This window comes from Sapajus apella, unplaced genomic scaffold (assembly GCF_009761245.1).
Source record: "Sapajus apella isolate SASKATOON/1434 unplaced genomic scaffold, GSC_monkey_1.0 scaffold4, whole genome shotgun sequence".
NCBI lineage: Eukaryota > Metazoa > Chordata > Mammalia > Primates > Cebidae > Sapajus > Sapajus apella.
The window spans coordinates 23,072,258-23,089,981 of record NW_022436944.1 but is presented as its reverse complement, the minus strand read 5'-3'; the positions used below and the strand labels follow the sequence as shown (position 1 = coordinate 23,089,981).

The window sequence follows — 17,724 nt, the reverse complement described above, 5'->3', positions numbered from 1 at the left end:
TTTGCCCATTCAGTATGATATTGGCTGTAGGTTTGTCATAAATAGCTTTTATTATTTTGAGATATGTTCCTTTGATACCTAGTTTATTGAGAGTTTTTAGCATAAAATGCTGTTGAATTTTGTCAAAGGCCTTCTCTGCATCTATTGAGATAATCGTGTGGTTTTTGTCTTTGGTTCTGTTTATGTGGTGGATTACATTTATAGACTTGCATATGTTGAACGAGCCTTGCATCCCCAGAATTAAGCCTACTTAATGGTGATGGATAAGCTTTTTGATGTACTGTTGCAATCGGCTTGCCAGTATTTTATTGAAGATTTTTGTATCTGTGTTCATCGTGGATATTGGCCTGAAGTTTTCTTTTTTTGTTAAGTCTCTGCCAGGTTTTGGTATCAGGATGATATTGGTCTCATAAAATGATTTGGGAAGGATTCCCTCTTTTTGTATTATTTGGAATAGTTTCAGAAAGAATGGTACCAGGTCCTCTAAAAATAAAGGATGTAGGAAGATTTATCAAGCAAATGCAGGGCAAAAAACAAGCAGGAGTTGCAATACTGGTCTCTAATAAAATGGACTTTAAACCAACAAAGATCAAAACAGACAAAGAAGGGCATTGCAGAATGGTAAAAGGATCAATGCATCAAGAAGAGCTAACGATCCTAAATATGTGGGCACCCAATACAGGAGCACCCAGATACATAAGGCAAGTTCTTAACCTACAAAGAGACTTACACTCCCACACAATAGTAGTGGGAGACTTTAACACTCCTCTGTCAGTATTAGACAGATGAACGAGACAGAAAATTAACAGGGATATCCAGGACTTGAACTCAGATCTGGACCAAGTGGACCTAATAGACATATACAGATATCTCCACCCCAAATCCACAGAATATACATTCTTCTCAGCACCACATGGCACCTCCTCTAAAATTGACCATATAATTGGAAGTAAATCACTCCTCAGCAAATGCAAAAGAACAGAAATCATAACAAACAGTCTCTTAGACCACAGTGCAATCAAATTAGAACTCAGAATTCAGAAACTAACTCAGAACAGTACAACTTCATGGAAACTGAACAACTGGCTCTTGAATGTCAACTGGATAAACGATGAAATGAAGGCAGAAATAAAGATGTTCTTCGAAACCAACAGGAACGAAGACACAACATACCAGAATCTCTGGGACACATTTAAAGCAGTGTCTACAGGGAAATTTACAGCAATAAATGCCCACCAGAGAAGCCAGGAAAGATCTAAAATCAACACCCTATCATCAAAATTGAAAGAACTAGAGGAGTAAGATAAAAAAAAAACTCAAAAGCTAGCAGAAGACAAGAAATAACTAAGATCAGAGCTGAACTGAAGGAGATAGAGACACAAAAAAATCCTTCAAAAAATCGATAAATTCAGGAGCTGGGTTTTTTTTGAAACGATCAACAAAATAGACGGCTAGCCAGATTAATAAAAAAGAAAAGGGAGAAGAATCAAATAGATGCAATAAAAAACGATAAAGGGGTTATCACCACTGACTCCGCAGAAATACAAATTACCATCAGAGATTACTACAAACAACTCTGTACACACAAACCAGTAAACCTTGAAGAAATGGATAAATCGCTGGACACTTGCACCCTCCCAAGCCTAAACCAGGAAGAAGTTGAAACCTTGAACAGACCAATAACAAGAGCTGAAGTTCAGGCAGCAATTAATAGCCTACCAACCAAAAAAAGTCCAGGCCTAGACGGGTTCACAGCTGAATTCTACCAGAGGGACTCCTCCCTAACTCATTTTATGAGGCCAGCATCATCCTGATACCAAAACCTGGCAGAGACACAACAAAAAAAGAAAATTTCAGGCTGATATCCCTGATTAACATCAATGTGAAAATCCTCAATAAAATACTGGCAAACCAAATCCAGCAGCACATCATGATCAAGTCATCTTCACCCCTAGGATGCATGAATGGTTCAGCATACACAAATTAATAAACGTAATCCATCACATAAACAGAACCAATGAGAAAAAGGACATGATTATCTAAATACGTGCAGAAAAGGTCTTTGATAAAATTCACCCCTTCATGCTAAAAACTCTCTAGAAACTAGGTATTGATGGAATGTATCTCAATGGAATAAAAGCTATTTATGACAATCCCACCGCCAATATCATGCTGAATGGGCAAAAGCTGGAAACATTCCCTTTGAAATCCAGCACAAGACAAGGATGCCCTCTCTCACCACTCCTATTCAACATAGTATTGGAAGTTCTGGCCAGGGCAATCAGGCAAGAGAAGGAAATAAAGGATATTCGAATAGGAAGAAAGGAAGTCAAATTGTCTCTGTTTGCAGATGACATGATTGTATATTTAGAAAACCCCAATCATTTTGGTCCATAATCTCCTTAATCTGATAAGTAGCTTCAGCAGAGTCTTAGGATAGAAAATTAATGTGCAAAAATTACAAGCATTACTATACACCAATAATAGAGGGCCAAATAATGAGTGAACTCCCATTCACAATTGCTACAAAGGGAATAAAATACCCAGAAATACAACTTATAAGGGATGCAAAGGATCTCTTCAAGGACAACTACAAACAACTGCTCAAGGAAATAAGAGAGGATACAAACAAACAAGCAAAAAATTCCATGCTCATGGATAGGAAGAATCAATATTGTGAAAATGGCCATACTGCCCAAATTAATTAATAGACTCAATGTTATCCCCATTAAGCTACCATTTACTTTCTTCACAGAATTAGAAAAAAACTAGTTTAAATTTCATATGGAACCAAAAAAAAGCCCATATAGCCAAGACAATCCTAAGTGAGAAGAACAAAGCTGGAAGCATCACCCTACTTGACTTCAAACTGTAAACAAGTGTGCAGTAACCAAAACAGCATGGTACTGGTACCAAAGCAGATATATAGACCAATGGAACAGAACAGAGTCCTCATAAATAATGACACACATCTACAACCATCTTATCTTTGACAAACCTGACAAAAACAAGCAATGGGGAAAGGATTCTCTATTTTAATACATGGTGTTGGGAAAACTGGGTAGCCATATGCAGAAAACTGAAACTGAACCGCTTTCTCACACCTTATACAAAAATTAAGTTAAGATGGATTAAAGACTTAAAATTAGACCAAAAACCGTAAAAACCCTAGAAGAAAACTTCTAGGCAATACCATTCAGGACGTAGGCATGGGGAAAGACTTCATGACTAAAACACCAGAAGCAATGGCAACAAAAGCCAGAATTGACAAATGGTATCTATAAACTAAAGAGCTTCTGCACAGCAAAAGAAACTATCATCAGAATGAACAGGCAACCTACAGAATGGGAGAAAATTTTAGCAATTTGTTTGTCTGACAAAGGGTGAATATTCAGAATCTACAAGGAGCTTAAATTTACAAGAAAAAACAACCCCATCAAAAAGTGGGCCAAGGATATGAACAGACACTTCTCAAAGGAAGACATTTATGCAACCAACAAACATATGAAAAAAAGCTCATTGTCACTGGTCATTAGAGAAACGCAAATCAAAACCACAATGAGATACCATCTCATGTCAATTAGAATGGCAGTCATTAAAAAGTCAGGAAACAACAGATGCTGAAGAGGATGTGGGGAAATAGGAACACTTTTACACTGTTGGTGGCAGTGTAAATTAGTTCAACTATTATGGAAGACAGTGTGGCAATTCCTTAAGAATCTAGAAACGGGAAATACGATTTCACCCAGCAATCGCATTACTGAGTATATGCCCAAAGGATTATAAATAATTCTTCTCTAAGGACACATGCACGTATATGTTTGTTGCAGCACTATTCACAATAACAAAGACTTGGAACCAACCTAAATGCCCATCAGTGATAGACTGGATAAAGAAAATATGGCACATATATACCATGGAATACTGTGCAGCCATAAAAAGGATGATTTGCAGGTACATGGATGAAGCTAGAGACCATCATTCTCAGCAAACTAACACAGGAACAAAAAACCAAACACTACATGGTCTCACTCATAATGGAGAGCTGAACAGTGAGAACAGATGGGCACAGGGAGGGGAACATCATACACTGGGGCCTGTTGGGGGATTGGGGGGCTAGGTGAGGAATAGCATCAGGAGAAATACCTAATGTAGATGATGGGTTGATGGGTGCACCAAACCACCATGGCACAGGTATACGTATGTAACAAGCCTGCACATTCATCACATGTATCCCAGAACTTAAAATATAATTTTTTGAAAAAGAACATATAAATACTTTGGTAAACAATTCCTTACTCTCAGTAGTATTAAATTTACAAATTACCTTTCACCTCTTTTTTCTTTGATCCTTATATTGCCCTGATGAATATGGTGATACAAATATTATTCCAGTTTATTACAGAGGAAGAAACCAAAGCTCAAAGAAGTTGCTGCCTTGCCACGGTTATAGCTAGTGAGAGGTAGGGGGTGGAAAGGACTTCAAAATCTAGCATTGCAATTTTAGGTTCATTATTATACTTATATAGTATATTGGCCTTTAAATATAGAAATTTTATGAAATTTTACATTCCTATAAGAAGAATAAGGTAGCTAAATTGTCCAGTCTTTAATATTCATTCTGTATATTATATATCATCTTCTCTTAAGGTTACCTTAGTGGTTTTGTTCCAGAAATCTTGGCTTTAAGATACTGTCAGTTCATACAGTATTGTTATTAGTATTATTTGAGTTGTGTGCCATCTAAGAAGTAGGTTGTGGTTTTGTTACCAAATTTTAAAAAGATGCCTAGTCGTGGTGATTTGTATTAGGTTTCATATTCAAAACAAATTTTGCTTTGTAAATTAAAAGTGAAAGCATTTAATATTTCTTCAGTTCTCAGCAGTTAACCATGCTGCTTTTTTTTTTTTCTTTTTTTGAGACGGAGTCTCGCTCTGTTGTCAGGCTGGAGTGCAGTGGTGCAATGTTGGCTCACTGCAACTTCCGCCTCCTGGGTTCAAGTGATCCTCCTGCTTCAGCTGCCCGAGTAACTGGGACTACAAGCATGTGCCACCATGCCCATCCAATTTTTGTATGTTGAATAAAGATGGGGTTTCACCATGTTTGCCAGGATGGTCTTGATCTCTTGACCTCATGATCTGCCTGCCTTGGCCTTCCAAAGTGCTGGGATTACAGGCATGAACCACCGCGCCTAACCACCGTGCTGCTTTTCCAAAGATATTTTTTTTAGTTGTTACTAACTTAATTTTAAAAAATTCAATTATAGAAAAGTAAATATATAACTGTTTTGGGCCTTTGTAACAACAACCTTAAACTAATATTTACTTTTACGAACTTTACATATTACACTTTATGACATAAATTCAATCCTGATTAAAAGCCTTGCAAAATTAAGTGAAGTGTCTTCAATGCATTTAGGATTGTATCATTCTAAATTTAAATATACCTTTCTTCAATTAGAAAGTATTTGTACATTTTTTCAATTGTAAATAAGTTATTAAAATCACATTTTATTTCAGATTACTTTAAACTATATGCTTGTACTGGACAATTTGAAAAATCTGATTTTTAAATTTTGTTTTAGATAGAAAAATGTAGACCTTAGCAGTAAACTTTCCATCCTACCTAATGTGTTTTATGTACTGTGAGAGTTTGGTAATCAGGAATAAGTTGTTTTCTTACTGCTTGATATATTTAATAAACCGAAGTTCTAATGTATATAAATTTTGTCTCTCAAACTGCTTGACCATGGTAATTTGGTTCTAAGCCAGAAGTGCATTAAGTACAAATTACAATTATTTTGGCTTTCCTTGAGCATTTTCTCTGGACTACAGTGTATTTGATAGAATTATATTACCAGTAATGAAATCTTGACTATTTTGATTAGACAATGAAATATTCTTGTCATCTGAGCAATTGGTGTGAATTCATTTATTAAAGTTCCTCCAGAAGATTAGGTAGCAAACTATATGAAAGAACTATAGTGCTCTTCCTAAAATGAGGCATAACAGAATTTCAGTTAACACTGTCAGAAAGCACTCTATAAAGTTTCTCAATGTGACATTTGTTCATATATTTTAGCCTCTTCTATGGGGGACTTGGGTAATGAAGTATAGTTTTGACTGTCGTTTGTCAGTTGGAAAGGTTCCAAAACCAGGGAAGCATTTGTACATGTGCATATGTTGGCAAAGTTCCCCTTTTCTCCTGTTGTCAAAGACCATTTTATTTTCACAAAGATATGTTTGTATCTGTTCTACAATATGGCATGTGAATAATATACCAATAATGTATGGAGGAGTTTTTTGTTTCACTTTTTGCGTGACAAAACTGTAATCTTCCGTATTATTTTAGTCCTTTTATTTTTATGTCAGAGTCTTTATATAGGAATGTTTCTGGGAAATAATTAAATCTTTTGTGATTGTTTAACAAAACTTTCCTGGTCATGGAGGTATTTTAAATTGGGGGAAATAGCTGAGAATGGTGTTTGGTTCCTCAACAGTTTTTGTCCTGCACATTGGACACGAGTAATCTCGTTTTTTTTGATTCCCAAAAGAAATTTTAAAATTCTCAGGTACAATTAGAACTGTGTTTACCTCTAATTTCTAAAGAACCAACAGATACGATTGCCTAACTAAAATGGAATCAATTAAATTACTATAATTAAAGATTCATATATATCTAAGTTTTTCATTTATATTATTAGGGTTTCATCACAAAGCTACAATATTAAAATTTAAGAGAAACAGGTTATACACACAAGGAACAAGTACAGTTATTGCGCATTGATGTAGTTGAAAGGGAGTAATTGAAATTGGGTAATTCTGGGTGAAGTATAATTCTCAATTTGTTTTTTGTTTTAAAGTTGGTAAAAACTAATGCAGGGATATTATTGTGTTTGGACAATTTTATAAAACTCAGGGCAAAATTAATATTGCCCATTTTTCTAATAGCTACAAGAAGAGCCTCATTTTGTAGTCACTAAATTGTGGATTATTCAATTTCTAGCAATAGAGTAGGCCATGTTGATACAGGCATGCCTTGGAGATATTAAGAGTTCAGTTCCAGACCACCTCAATAAAGCAAACATCATGATAATGTGAGTCACGTGAATGTCTTAGTTTCCCAGTGCATATAAAAGTTCTGTTTACATTATACTATAGTCTACTAAGTATGTAAGCATCATGTCTAAAAAATATATACATATCTTAGTTAAAAATACTTTTTTTTTGCTAAAGAATGTTAACGATCATCTGAGCCAGATCTTCAGTGAGTTGTAATCTTTTTGCTGGTTGAGGGTCTTGCCTCAATGTTGATGGCTGCTGACTGATCAGAGTGGGTGGACGGTTATTTGTTAAAATAAGATGACAGTATAGTTTACTGCATCAATTGATTCTTCCTTTCGTGAAGGATTCTTCTGTAGCTTGCCATATTTTTGATAGCATTTTACCCACTGTAGAATTTCTTTCAAAAATTGGAGTCAGTATTCTCAAACTCTATTGCTGTTTGTCAACTAAGTTTAGGTCATATTCCAAGGCCTTTGTTGTCATTTCACCAATATTCACAGCATCTTTACCATTAGATTCCATCTCAAGAAACCACTTTCTTTGCTCATCCATAAGAAGCAACTCCTCATCTGTTCAAGTTTGATCATGAGATTTCAGTAGTTTAGTGTCCACATCTTCAAACTCTACTTCTAATTCTGGTTCTCTGGCTATTTTCACTCTGTCTGTAGTTACTTCCTCCACTGTAGTCTTGAACCCCTCAAAGTTATCCATGGGATTTGGAATCAACTACTTCCAAACTCTCACTGTTAATATTGATATGTTGACCTTCTCCCAGGAATCACAGACACACTTAATAGCATCTAGAATGGCAATTTATTTCCAGAAGATTTTCAGTTTACTTTTCCCAGATCCATTTGAGAAATTACTGTGTATGGCAGTGATAGCCTTATAAAATGTATTTCTTAAATAATAAGACATGAAAGTTGAAATTGCTCCTTGATCTGTGGGCTGCAGAATGGATGTTGTGTTAGCAGGTGTGAAAACAACATGAATCTCCTTGCACATCCCCATCAGAGCATTTGAGTAGCTAGGTGCATTGTCAATGAGCAATAATGTTTCAACAGGAACCTTCTTTTCTGAGCAGTAGATCTCAATGGTGGGCTTAAAGTATTTCGTAAAGTATGCTGTAAATTAATGTGCTCTCTTGCAGGCTTTCTTGTTCCATGTATAGAGCGTAGGCAAGTCAATTTAGCATCATTCTTAAGGGTTCTGAGATTTTTGGAATGGTAAACGAGCATTGGCTTCAACTTAAAGTCACCAGCTGCATTAACCCCTAATCAGAGCCTGCCCTTTTGAAGCTTTGAAGCCAGTCATTGACTTCTCTGCTCTAGTTGTAAAAGTCCTGGGGAGCATCTTCTTCCAATAGAAGGCTATCTTATCTACATTGAAAATCTATTGATTAGTCACTTTCATTAATTATCTTACCTAGATCTTGTGGATGACTTGCTGTGGTTTCTACATCAGCACTTGCTGCTTCTCCTTGCACTTTTATATTATGGTGATGAATCTTTCTTTAAACTGTGTTAACTAACCTCTGCTAGGTTCAAACTTTTCTTTGGAACTCTGAGCCTTCATAGATTTGAAGTGACTTGGGTTCTTGTTCTGTATTAGGTATTGGCTTAAGGGAATGTTGTGACCGATTTGAGCTTTTATCCAGATCACTAACACGTTCTCCCTATTAGCAATAAGTCTGTTTCACTTTCTTAATATTTGTGTGTTCACTGGTGTAGCACTTCTAATTTCTTTCTATAACATTTCCTTTGCATTCACAGCTTGGCTGTTTGGTTTAAGAAGCCTAGCTTTCTGCCTATCTCAGTTTTAGATGTGCCTTCCTCACTATGCCTAATTGTTCCTAGCTTTTGGTTTCAAGTGAGAGACCTGCAACTCTTTTCATTTGCACACTTAGAGGCCATAGTAGCATTGATAGGCCTAGTTTCAATATTGTTGTGTTTCAGGGAACAGGGAGGCCCAGGAAGAGGGGAGAGATGGGGGAACGGCTGGTTGATAGAGCAGTCAGAACACACACATTTATTGATTCCTTTTTTTCTCCAATGTTCATTTTCTAGTTATGTATTTTAGCAGTGGAAAGTATCTTAGGTAAAGCCTATTATTTTACCTAAGGTGAAAATGACTGTTCATGGTCATGGAAGACTTTTTTTTTTTTATTATTTAGGATGATAATCCTCTTAGTAGTTTTAAAATCCATTAGAAAACCTTGCTAAGATGAGAATAATTTTGAGGCTGGGCCAAGGAGAACAGAAAATATGGCTGGGAAAGGGGAAAAAGATGAACTTGGACCTAATGTGCTCAGAGTAGAGGTTACATTAATAGGATATCAGTTTGTCCCTTCCCAGCCTTTGGATGTAGGGTAAAAGACACCTCTCAAGAATCCTTCCCTGGGCTGGGTGTCGTAGCTCACCATGTCTGTAATCCCAGCATTTTGGGAAGCCGATGCGGATGGATCACAAGGTCAGGAGATCGAGACGAGACCATCGTGGCCAACGTGGTGAAACCCCGCCTCTAGTAAAAAATACAAAAATTAACCTGTCATGGTGGCAGGCTCCTGTAGTCCCAGCTACTTGGGAGACTGAGGCAGGAGAATGGCTTGAACCTGGGAAGTGGAGGTTGCAGTGAGCTGAGATGGCACCACTGCACTCCAGCCTGGAGACAAAAGAGACTCTGTCTCTCACAAAAAAAAAAAAAAAAGAATCCTTCCCTGAAGTCCACCACCTGCTTTCCTGCCTAGGTAAGCCCCTACTAAATGCTTCTCTCAGACCTGTACCACTGCTTAGTAACTAACACTTTTCATATTCATAATTATTTGTTTGGTGTCTGCATGCATAAAACCCCATGGCTAAATGGAGACTGGTTCATCCTTAATTGCCACCATAACACAGTGCCCTGATAACTGGTAAATAACTGCTGGTTAATAGGCTGCAGTGCTGTCTTTCTAAATAAATAGATTGGTTGGTTACATTTACAAAACTGAAGAAGATAAAGGAAAGCATAAATACATTTAGATTTGGTAATAAAGACAGTATCTTCCCTTTTATTGATCAGTTTGGTTCTTAGATTTTGAGAAAAAGACTTGTCATCCTGTTTTAGCTTTATAATGTAAAGTTATCTATTTAAAATTTTTTTCAGGTCCATAGTACTGGTATGAGTTAGGAAAAAATGAAGTTAATCTCTAATAAATTGTTGAATGGAATAAGAAAATCCAAATTCATACTAGTAGCAATCTCTACTAAAGAATCTGAGGATAGACCTAGGATATCTTCAGAATCTCTTGTAATATTAAGACAATTCTTTCGTAGAGTTTTCCGTCTGATGAAGGTTGGCCATTTGCAAAGTATCTTGGAGCTTGTGGAAGAATGGTGGCTGTAAATTATGTTGGAGAAGAACTTTGGAGTTACTTTAATGCACCATGGGAGAAACGAGTTGACCTCGCTTGGCAATTAATGGAAATAGCAGAACAGCTTACAAACAATGACTTTGAATTTGCACTCTACCTCCTGGACGTCAGCTTTGACAATTTTGCAGTTGGTCCTAGAGATGGGAAGGTAATCATTGTGGATGCTGAAAATGTTTTGGTTGCTGACAAAAGATTAATTAGACAAAGTAAGTATATAATTTTTAGATTTTTTCCTATGTCAAAATAATGTTTATACTCGTATGAAATGAGTTTTGAATTTCCTCCTTAGATGGCAACTTTAAGCGTCTTTCTTTGCTTTATATAACCACTGTCAATAAACAAACACAGATACTCTTTGACTTAGTAGGGGGTTACATCTTGATAACATCATTGTAAGTTGGAAATACTGTAATTTGAAATACATCTAACCTATGGGACATCATAGCTTAGGATGGAAATAGTCTAAGACAAAGTCTATTTTATAATAAACTATTGAATATAATTATATTCATGTAATATACTGAATTCTGTACTGAAAATGAAAAACAGAATGGTTGTATGCGTTCTTGAAATATGGTTTGTATTGAATGAGTATCACTTGCACCATTGCAACAATGAAAAATCGTAAATTGAACTATTAGCAGTTGGGAACCAATTATACTAAATCATTGTATTTCTATACTTTTAGTCACGGTTTCTCCATGTTTAGCAAAATATTCTTTGTATTCAGTTGGACACAGATATATTCTATGTGTATGTATATGTCTTTTGCATACTGTGTGCTATATTCTGTGGTTTAAGAATCTAATGCAGAAATAAATTTAATATATTGTTACAGGCTACCACAGTAACTGTATTGCTCTCACGGAGGCCTCGTTTTTCTATGGGACCTCTTATAGGGATGTTCTGTTGTTCTGTGGCGGGGTCACTACAATAATGGTTTTGTTTTATTTTTGACCATTTTGATGATTCCTGGCACTGCAGCTCTGGGTTTTGTTTGACATTCTGATTATTACATCTCACCGAAAACTTTGCTTTTCCATTTAATTTTGAGTCCTGTAGATGGGTAGTGTCTGAAGTGGTCTGAAAATTAAATGCCATAGAATTTTAAAGCATCAAGGTCAAAGCCTGTAGGTCTATAACCACGTCAGTTAGAAAAAGAAACCAAAGGGTTGTTGCTCCATGGTGAGGGTCTTAACATTTTTTAATCCCCTCTTTTCCTTCCGATAAAAGTGATATGAGTATCTTTTGATAAACAAAGGCTGAAAATCTGTGGCACCTGGGGAAAAGTTTATGTGAGAGCCATATATTAAGTTAACATTTACTTTTTGCATGATCTTAGCATGACCCTGTTAAATACTTGATTTTTCCCACTCCTTTGTTCAGATTTTATACTTACCAGACTACTTTCTGATTATTTCTTGTCTTGCCATGTAGATCCTCCTATAGGAAGTGAACACCTTGATGGAGTATTCTACTCCCTATTTACCTCTTCCTACATCTGTGAATGTCGTAGCAGCATATACTGTGGTTTCTTTTTTAAAGCATACACAAGCAGGTGGATTTTAATATATTCATAGACTTGTGCAGTTGTCCTAAACTTAAAATTATTCCAGTGTTTGTAAAATAATTTTATAATTCATTTTATGCAGACATTCCTGGAATAATTGTTATTAATTCCTGACCTTAGATGAATCCAACCATATAGCTTCTGTATTCTTGCATTTCATACAGTGAGCATTGCTCTAGTGCTACTTTAACTCTGGTCAGTTCTTTGCAAATGTCTCATGGGTCCTCTAAATAGCCACTTTGCAAAAGCCTCTGTCTATTCATTCACTCTCTTTTCTTTCCACTTTCTAGTAAATGACCTTTATTTTATTTCTTCACAGGGAAATTGAGGTTTTGCTGTGGCAACTCCCTCGGTATCCTTCTTTGTTGTCTAATCCTCATTAAAACAACACACATTCATCTTTCTTTTTCAGGTAGATTCTTCTTCAGAACTTGTTGCATCGTTATCTTCTTCAATGCCCCACCTCCTTCCTTTAATATCCAACTTCTCTTGCCTTCCTATAAAAAGAATATGTAAGACTTTTCTGCTTCTCCTTGTTTGTCCACTTTTTTAAAAGTATTTATTGCCTCTCTGCTTCCTCGGCCTCTGTTCATTCCTTAGTCTATTAAAACCTGACTTAGACATCTGCCTTGCCATTAGCAACCACCTAACTGGCAAACTTGTGAAGTAATTGTGATTATTATCAACTTTTTGAAGTTCTTTCCTCCTTTGGAACAGTAACCTTCCTTCTGTTGAAATAATAACCTTCAGAAAACATAAATCTGATCTTACTACTCCTTTGCTTAAATAGCTTTAATGACTTCCCATTGTTCTTCAATTAAAATCCAAACCCCTTAACCAGGTCATAATCTGTGTGACTTGGCCTTCTTCTCATTCTTTTTCTTTTCTTATCTTTTTTTTTTTTTTTTTTTGAAACCGAGTCTCTGTCACCCAGGCTGGAGTGCAGTGGTGGAATCACAGCTCACTGCAGCCTCGACCTCCTTGGCTCAAGTGATCCTCCTGCCTCAGCCTCCCAAGTAGCTGGGACTGCCGGCACACACCACCATGCCTGGCTAATTTTTAAATTTTTTGTAGTGATGGGGTCTCACTGTGTACCCCGACTTGTCTCAAACTCCCGTGTTCAAGCAGTCCTCTCACCTTGGCCTCTTAAAGTACCAGGATTACAGATGTGAGCCACCCTGCCCAGCCTTTTCGAGTGCTTCGTTTGTAATACCCCTCTGTCTATTGCCCTTGCTGCTTCTGCTACAACGGCCTTTTGTTTTCCTGAATGAATCGGCCCACTTCTGGGCATTCCCATATGCAGTTTCCTCTTCCAAAAATGCCTCTTCCTTCTTCTGTATACAGCTAGCTAATTTGTTTTTCAAGCCTTGGCGCCTTCAAGTACATGTGTGCTTATGTGTTCTCTATAAGCCTGTTATCCCTCTTAAGTTTCAAGTCTAGCTCTAGTTGCACGTATGACATGCCCCTCTGACACCTTATAGCTCCTTTATGTTTATTTTGTTTATATACAAAATATTGACACTATGATGTCAAATACTTAATGTCATACACTTATGTCATATACCATATGTCATATACTTACTAATTTTTGCCTGAAATGTTTCTCCAATCTAGCTTTTCATTCTGGGCTTTCTATAGTTGCTGTCATGATCTTAATCCTTTTAATCTTCAACCCAGAATTATCTTTCTATAAAATAAATTATGGTTATGATTACACAGTTTCAACTTATTTTCTGTATCTCCTTCCCAAGTACCTTTCTCACAGTCTGCACAGTGAACTTACTGCTTCGTGAACCAACTGGACTAATCTCTCAAGTCCATGCCTTTGTATAACACTGTGGTGTGAACCTAAAATGCTGTTTTTCCTAGTTTCTTTTCAGATTTGTTATCTTTTAGGACCTAAATAAGATGTTCTCCTTTTTGCAGCTTTCTACAGCCCCAGGGAAAAGTGCTAATTCCCCACTATTCCTGTAACATTGTGTCCTATTTCTTTATGGCACTTTCTGTGTATGATGGAAAGTCACTAGGCTAAACCTGTAAGTGGTAGGGGCCTTTTTGAATCCTTCTGCCTGGCATTGATGAGTTCCCAGTGAATGTTTGTATGAATTTATATATTTCAATGTTTAAAGTTATAATATACTTTTGCCTAAAAGTATAGAACGAATATTATTAATTAGTGAAATATTCCATTTTTGGAAGCAATGAAAACTATATTTTAATTTTTTTTTCTACCTCTGCTTTTCCTCCTTTCACAGATAAACCTGAAAATTGGGATGTGTGGTATGAAAGCAAATTTGATGACTGTGATAAGGAGGCTTGCTTATCATTTTCAAAAGAAATTCTTTGTGCTCGTGCCACTGTGGACCACAATTACTATGCTGTTTGTCAGAACCTCTTATCCAGACATGCCACCTGGCGTGGCACTTCTGGAGGACTCCTTCATGATCCACCAAGTGAAATTGCCAAAGATGGCCGCCTCGAGGCCTTGCTGGATGAGTGTGCCAACCCAAAGAAGCGCTATGGCAGATTCCAGGCTGCAAAAGAACTGCGTGAATATCTGGCACAATTAAGTAACAATGTGAGGTAGTCTATGGTGAACATTTCTTTTTTTCTCCATTTAAACAGCACTAGGTAAAACTAAACCACCAAAAACTATCTGAAAAAATGAAATTTGGAAGTATTACATTCAGAGGATGATAAACTTGCACTGATAGATCTTAATGTTAACATCCATCAAAATAAGACATTACTTCAAAAATCACATGATGCTTCTGCAAAAAAGTATGTTCTTATACTTTGGAGGCTTGAGCTGTCAGCAGCTGCTCTCCCCTACCCCGGAATGCTTGAGTGGATTAATGAATATTGTTAAGCTATTGGAAATGAGTCTGATAGTACATTGGCTTGTGTATCAAAGGATACTTGGTACTTAGTTTGCATTTACTATCATGATTTTGTGAATCTCTTGCATTTACTTTGAATGTCAAGTTAGATTGGCCTGTTTTATAGGCCACATTTTCCTTCTGATGTGTAGGGTTTTTTCCCCATTTTTGTTATTTGTTTAAGTTAAATTTTGAACATTCAGGTGACTGTAGGTGTTCATTTAAATTTTGACTAGTTCTCATTCAGTGCTATTTGGTACGTTACTTACAGTTAGGGCAGGATTCCCAGGTTTACTTTGTTTTTTTTTTTTTTTAAAGAAACCTAAATATTATGTAAATACTTCTTTTCACCACCTTCTGTAGTTTCACCATTGCATGATATCATTTCAGGTTATTTAAAAGTTATATCCCTCAATGCCAACAATTGCAAGTGTACACTAAACATGAAGTATGGCATATGTTGTAAAATGTCATTTTATCCTTTACTAAAGGCTTTAAGAATATACTAGCAATCTATACCTTGATGTTCATTTCGATTCAGAAAAAAATACAATCCAGTATCTAAAAAGTGTTAACTAGTCCAAGATAGTAATGCATATGCCAAAGAAATATTACACCTAGTCTCATGTTTAGAATTTAAAATAGAGTTGATCACATACTTATTTTTACCACTCTACTTCCAGTATTTTAGCTCTGTCATTATTAAATTCAGATCTTCCTGGTTATTCTTTCTGTTGAAAGTTAAACTACCGCTTTCAAGTAATTTAAAGTTATCCTACCTTTTATTCATGGGTAGTTTTGCAAAATTTACATGGTAGACATTGTTTGAATTTAATCAGGCATCATAACCTTTTATTTATTGATGAACTAATCATTATTACTGTAAAGAAGACAAGTTAGCCAGTCAGCCCACTTTGGTCTTCTTTACCTAATGGTTATACATCCAAACATCAAATTTAAGTATTTGGATGGAAATGTGTGGGCTTGTTAAAAAATGTTATAGTATATAAGTTGACTATCACTAACAGGTAATATTTTTCTGTTTGAAGTTGTTACTTTTGTTTACAGCAAAGTTTTGATGTAGTGTGCGGTAGTGAGTTCTAGACTGATCTTATTCTAAATCAGAAAGTGATTAAAGTATGCACAACCAAAGCCAGGTTTTTCTTTTTCGTTTATTCAGTAACTATTTATTAAGCATCAACTCTGTGCCAGGCACGTTACTAGCTGCTACATACTGTCTGAACATGACATACGGTTAAGTAACTTTACAATTATTAGCAAATACTTCAATGTAGATATTTCTTAAGTTGAAATAGCATTAACAAGGATAATGCTTTCATGTTATTTTGTCTTGTGATGGAAATTCAACTTGTACCATCTAAAATTAAGTTGCTATAAAAATAGGATGGGATGAAGTCAATAAAGTTAATGCCAGTTTAAAAACTGAAAGGAAAAGGTAAGAGCTTTCCATCATAAAATAGTTGCATTATGTTAATTTTTACACATTAGTGCATTGCATATATCAACTGGCCCTCAATGAAGCATATAAGTGCTGGGAAATTTACTAAACTGACCCTTTTTGCAACTTTGGGAAATTTTTGAGGGGAGTAGTTAAAATTGTCAGACACTCACCTCTTACTCAAAACTTCAAATAAAATACACTTTTTCAAAAGGGAGCACCTTTTATATTTGATAAGTTTTCATTATAAACCTTACAATACCAGTCACAAAGAGGTCGTCTGTCTATGGTTTAGTGAACATTTGCTTTTCTTTTTGGAAGTGTGATTGCGATTGCAGAACAGAAAGTGAGAAAACACTGCCAGCAGTGATTGCTACTTGAGGTAGTTTTTTATAACTACCATTTCCCCTCCATGAAATTATGTGAAATTTATTTTATCTTTGGGAAAAGTTGAGAAGATAGTAAAAGAATTAGGGATTTAAAATTACAGGGAAAAAATGTGTAAGTGAAAAAGCAATAAGTATTTTGTTCACTTTGCTATCAAGATGTTCACTATCAGATATTTATTATATGGCAGCAATTTATATTTTTAATCATTGCCCATTAATAGACGCAGTAAAATATTTTTGAATCAGACATTTGGGGTTTGTATGTGCATTAAAATTGTCTTTTGTACTGTAAGTTACTGTTAATTTGAATATTTTATCGAACTGTCTCCCTGTGCCTTTATAATATAAAGTTGTTTCAACAACTTTTAATGATCTTAATAAAGAATACTTTAAGAATCACACTTTTCAGACTATTTCTTAACTTCAGATATCCACATTTTTCTTGAGTGGAAAATGAGTTTGTGTAGATAAGTTACTTTTTTCCTCTTGCATGCACTTTATTAGAATTTTGAGGGAACTATCTGATTGGATGTGTATGGCTTAAGGTTATGTGTGTTTTCTTTTTCTGTAGTACTGAATTTTAAAAAACTTTTACCACTTAAATGGAATTTAAAAAAAACTTCTTTATGGAAATGTTCAAATGTATGCAAGAGAATAACATAATGAAAATAGTATAGCTATCATTATACTAACTTCAAAAGTTAACATGTGGCCAAACTTGCCTCCAGCTTATTTTGAAGCAAATCTGAGATGTATCATTGGGTTTATATTAGGCATTTTCCCCTAGCAAAACACAATACTAATTTTTTTTTTTTTTTTTTTTTTTGAGACTGAGTCCCACTCTGTTGCCTAGGCTGGCCTACAGTGGCATGATCTTGGCTCACTGTAACCTCTGCCTCCTGGGTTCAAGTGATTCTTGTGTTTCAGACCTCCCAAGTAGCTAGAATTATA

At 35.7% G+C, this 17,724-nt stretch overlaps 1 protein-coding gene across 2 annotated transcripts in view; it reads left to right on the top strand.

Moving 5' to 3' along the window:
• DIPK2A (divergent protein kinase domain 2A) overlaps positions 1–17,174 on the top strand; it is a 31,322-nt gene extending 14,148 nt beyond the window's left edge. For both annotated transcript variants that reach the window (XM_032264204.1, XM_032264210.1), the window contains exons 2-3: positions 10,379–10,682; positions 14,302–17,174. In XM_032264204.1, coding sequence (XP_032120095.1) covers positions 10,379–10,682; positions 14,302–14,633 — 636 coding nt within the window. In that variant the 3' untranslated portion in view covers positions 14,634–17,174. The remainder of the gene's footprint in view (positions 1–10,378; positions 10,683–14,301) is intronic.
• Positions 17,175–17,724: the final 550 nt, after the last annotated feature.